Genomic DNA, 4,357 nt, shown 5'->3' with positions numbered 1-4,357 from the left:
GAGAGAGAGAGAGAGAGAGAGAGAGAGAGAGAGAGAGAGAGAGAGAGAGAGAGAGAGAGAGAGAGACAGAGAGAGAGAGAGCGTCAGAAAAAGAGTAGCGTCAAGAAAGAGGCGACGCCGGAAGGGGCGAGGGACACACAAAGGGCTCATTCTTATTGCAGTATCAACATCAGCATTCATTCCGCTTGCAATAAAGAGACATATTCAAAGGAAGAGAGGAGTGATAAACCGTAAGGCGTCTAACCGCCTCAGCGCACACCGCTCGGCAGACCCCGGCAGGCGCTGCAGAGGCCTGCGACGCGAGACGAGGCCGCCGCGGAGGGCCGCAGGAGGCGCGGCGGGCGACGTACCTGGTCTGTGGTCGAGGTGGGGCTGCACGGAGGGCGCGAGGTTCAGCTTGTCGGCGTGGGCGGGGTGGAGGCCGAGGGCGGCGGCGGCGGAGGGCGAGTAGGCGGCCGAAGGGATGCCCGGGTGCGGCACTCCGGCGGCGCCCCAGATGGGGGACGAGGCGGCGGCGGCGGCTGCGGCTGCGGCGGGGTTGGCCCACGGCATGGAGGCGGCCGCGGCGTAGGGGTTGTACAGCCCGTATCCCGCGGCGCGCGCGAAGTCCGCCGCGGCGCGCTCTGCGGCGCGGTTTCTGGAGAAGGGAGAAGGGCGTCAGTCTGGGGGCCTTAGCCTGACGTCATTAGGCGTCAGTTTTACTGTTTTCTATTTCACTATTACTCAATTTATTACACACACGCGCACACACACACACACACACACACGCACACACACACACACATACACACACACACACACATGCAGCGCACTTCCACCCATTCCAACAATCGGCCCCAAAGGCGCGTAATCTCGCCAGCGATCTCGGCGCCGCAGCCTCACACGCGAGCGCACGCAACGGGCGCGAGGGACTCCGCCCTTACCTGAGGATTCTGTTGATGGAGGAGACGGACGGGGCGGTGGAGTTGGTGCAGACGCTCTCCGAGATCAGCTTCTCGCGGATCTCCCACGCGAAGATGGTCGGGTTCTCGCGCTTGTACTGCTCGATCTTGTTCACCACCTGCGGCGTCGCCACCTTCGGCTTCGAGCCTCCGATCATGCCGGGGGCCGGGCAGGATGGTGATGGTGATGGTGATGGTGATGGTGATGGTGATGGTGATGGTGATGGTGATGGTGATGGTGATGGTGATGGTGATGGTGATGGTGATGGTGATGGTGATGGTGATGGTGATGGTGATGGTGATGGTGATGGTGATGGTGATGGTGATGGTGATGGTGATGGTGATGGTGATGGTGATGGTGATGGTGATGGTGATGGTGATGGTGATGGTGATGGTGATGGTGATGGTGATGGTGATGGTGATGGTGATGGTGATGGTGATGGTGATGGTGATGGTGATGGTGATGGTGATGGTGATGGTGATGGTGATGGTGATGGTGATGGTGATGGTGATGGTGATGGTGATGGTGATGGTGATGGTGATGGTGATGGTGATGGTGATGGTGATGGTGATGGTGATGGTGATGGTGATGGTGATGGTGATGGTGATGGTGATGGTGATGGTGATGGTGATGGTGATGGTGATGGTGATGGTGATGGTGATGGTGATGGTGATGGTGATGGTGATGGTGATGGTGATGGTGATGGTGATGGTGATGGTGATGGTGATGGTGATGGTGATGGTGATGGTGATGGTGATGGTGATGGTGATGGTGATGGTGATGGTGATGGTGATGGTGATGGTGATGGTGATGGTGATGGTGATGGTGATGGTGATGGTGATGGTGATGGTGATGGTGATGGTGATGGTGATGGTGATGGTGATGGTGATGGTGATGGTGATGGTGATGGTGATGGTGATGGTGATGGTGATGGTGATGGTGATGGTGATGGTGATGGTGATGGTGATGGTGATGGTGATGGTGATGGTGATGGTGATGGTGATGGTGATGGTGATGGTGATGGTGATGGTGATGGTGATGGTGATGGTGATGGTGATGGTGATGGTGATGGTGATGGTGATGGTGATGGTGATGGTGATGGTGATGGTGATGGTGATGGTGATGGTGATGGTGATGGTGATGGTGATGGTGATGGTGATGGTGATGGTGATGGTGATGGTGATGGTGATGGTGATGGTGATGGTGATGGTGATGGTGATGGTGATGGTGATGGTGATGGTGATGGTGATGGTGATGGTGATGGTGATGGTGATGGTGATGGTGATGGTGATGGTGATGGTGATGGTGATGGTGATGGTGATGGTGATGGTGATGGTGATGGTGATGGTGATGGTGATGGTGATGGTGATGGTGATGGTGATGGTGATGGTGATGGTGATGGTGATGGTGATGGTGATGGTGATGGTGATGGTGATGGTGATGGTGATGGTGATGGTGATGGTGATGGTGATGGTGATGGTGATGGTGATGGTGATGGTGATGGTGATGGTGATGGTGATGGTGATGGTGATGGTGATGGTGATGGTGATGGTGATGGTGATGGTGATGGTGATGGTGATGGTGATGGTGATGGTGATGGTGATGGTGATGGTGATGGTGATGGTGATGGTGATGGTGATGGTGATGGTGATGAGGTGAGGAGAGGATGGTGATGATGATGATGATGATGATGATGATGATGATGATGATGATGATGATGATGATGATGATGATGATGATGATGATGATGATGATGATGATGATGATGATGATGATGATGATGATGATGATGATGATGATGATGATGATGATGATGATGATGATGATGATGATGATGATGATGATGATGATGATGATGATGATGATGATGATGATGATGATGATGATGATGATGATGATGATGATGATGATGATGATGATGATGATGATGATGATGATGATGATGATGATGATGATGATGATGATGATGATGATGATGATGATGATGATGATGATGATGATGATGATGATGATGATGATGATGATGATGATGATGATGATGATGATGATGATGATGATGATGATGATGATGATGATGATGATGATGATGATGATGATGATGATGATGATGATGATGATGATGATGATGATGATGATGATGATGATGATGATGATGATGATGATGATGATGATGATGATGATGATGATGATGATGATGATGATGATGATGATGATGATGATGATGATGATGATGATGATGATGATGATGATGATGATGATGATGATGATGATGATGATGATGATGATGATGATGATGATGATGATGATGATGATGATGATGATGATGATGATGATGATGATGATGATGATGATGATGATGATGATGATGATGATGATGATGATGATGATGATGATGATGATGATGATGATGATGATGATGATGATGATGATGATGATGATGATGATGATGATGATGATGATGATGATGATGATGATGATGATGATGATGATGATGATGATGATGATGATGATGATGATGATGATGATGATGATGATGATGATGATGATGATGATGATGATGATGATGATGATGATGATGATGATGATGATGATGATGATGATGATGATGATGATGATGATGATGATGATGATGATGATGATGATGATGATGATGATGATGATGATGATGATGATGATGATGATGATGATGATGATGATGATGATGATGATGATGATGATGATGATGATGATGATGATGATGATGATGATGATGATGATGATGATGATGATGATGATGATGATGATGATGATGATGATGATGATGATGATGATGATGATGATGATGATGATGATGATGATGATGATGATGATGATGATGATGATGATGATGATGATGATGATGATGATGATGATGATGATGATGATGATGATGATGATGATGATGATGATGATGATGATGATGATGATGATGATGATGATGATGATGATGATGATGATGATGATGATGATGATGATGATGATGATGATGATGATGATGATGATGATGATGATGATGATGATGATGATGATGATGATGATGATGATGATGATGATGATGATGATGATGATGATGATGATGATGATGATGATGATGATGATGATGATGATGATGATGATGATGATGATGATGATGATGATGATGATGATGATGATGATGATGATGATGATGATGATGATGATGATGATGATGATGATGATGATGATGATGATGATGATGATGATGATGATGATGATGATGATGATGATGATGATGATGATGATGATGATGATGATGATGATGATGATGATGATGATGATGATGATGATGATGATGATGATGATGATGATGATGATGATGATGATGATGATGATGATGATGATGATGATGATGATGATGATGATGATGATGATGATGATG

At 46.8% G+C, this 4,357-nt stretch overlaps 2 protein-coding genes across 2 annotated transcripts in view; both read right to left on the bottom strand.

The window, feature by feature from the left end:
- LOC125045266 (paired box protein Pax-2a-like) overlaps nucleotides 1–1,117 on the bottom strand; it is a gene marked incomplete at its 5' end in the record, with an annotated part of 3,033 nt that extends 1,916 nt beyond the window's left edge. The window contains 2 exons of the mRNA XM_047642470.1: nucleotides 351–637; nucleotides 924–1,117. Of these exons, the coding sequence (XP_047498426.1) occupies nucleotides 351–637; nucleotides 924–1,117 (481 nt within the window). The remainder of the gene's footprint in view (nucleotides 1–350; nucleotides 638–923) is intronic.
- A 1,744-nt stretch (nucleotides 1,118–2,861) lies between these two features.
- LOC125045483 (uncharacterized protein DDB_G0271670-like) lies at nucleotides 2,862–3,875 on the bottom strand (the record flags this gene model as incomplete). Its single annotated transcript, XM_047642769.1, has 1 exon — nucleotides 2,862–3,875. A coding segment is annotated over one exon (1,014 nt), but the record flags the coding sequence as incomplete, so codon positions are not given.
- Nucleotides 3,876–4,357: the final 482 nt, after the last annotated feature.

The sequence above is a fragment of the Penaeus chinensis genome, chromosome 37 (genome assembly GCF_019202785.1).
Source record: "Penaeus chinensis breed Huanghai No. 1 chromosome 37, ASM1920278v2, whole genome shotgun sequence".
Lineage (NCBI taxonomy): Eukaryota > Metazoa > Arthropoda > Malacostraca > Decapoda > Penaeidae > Penaeus > Penaeus chinensis.
Note: the sequence above shows the minus strand (reverse complement) of the source record. Positions and strands in the feature narration are given on the sequence as shown.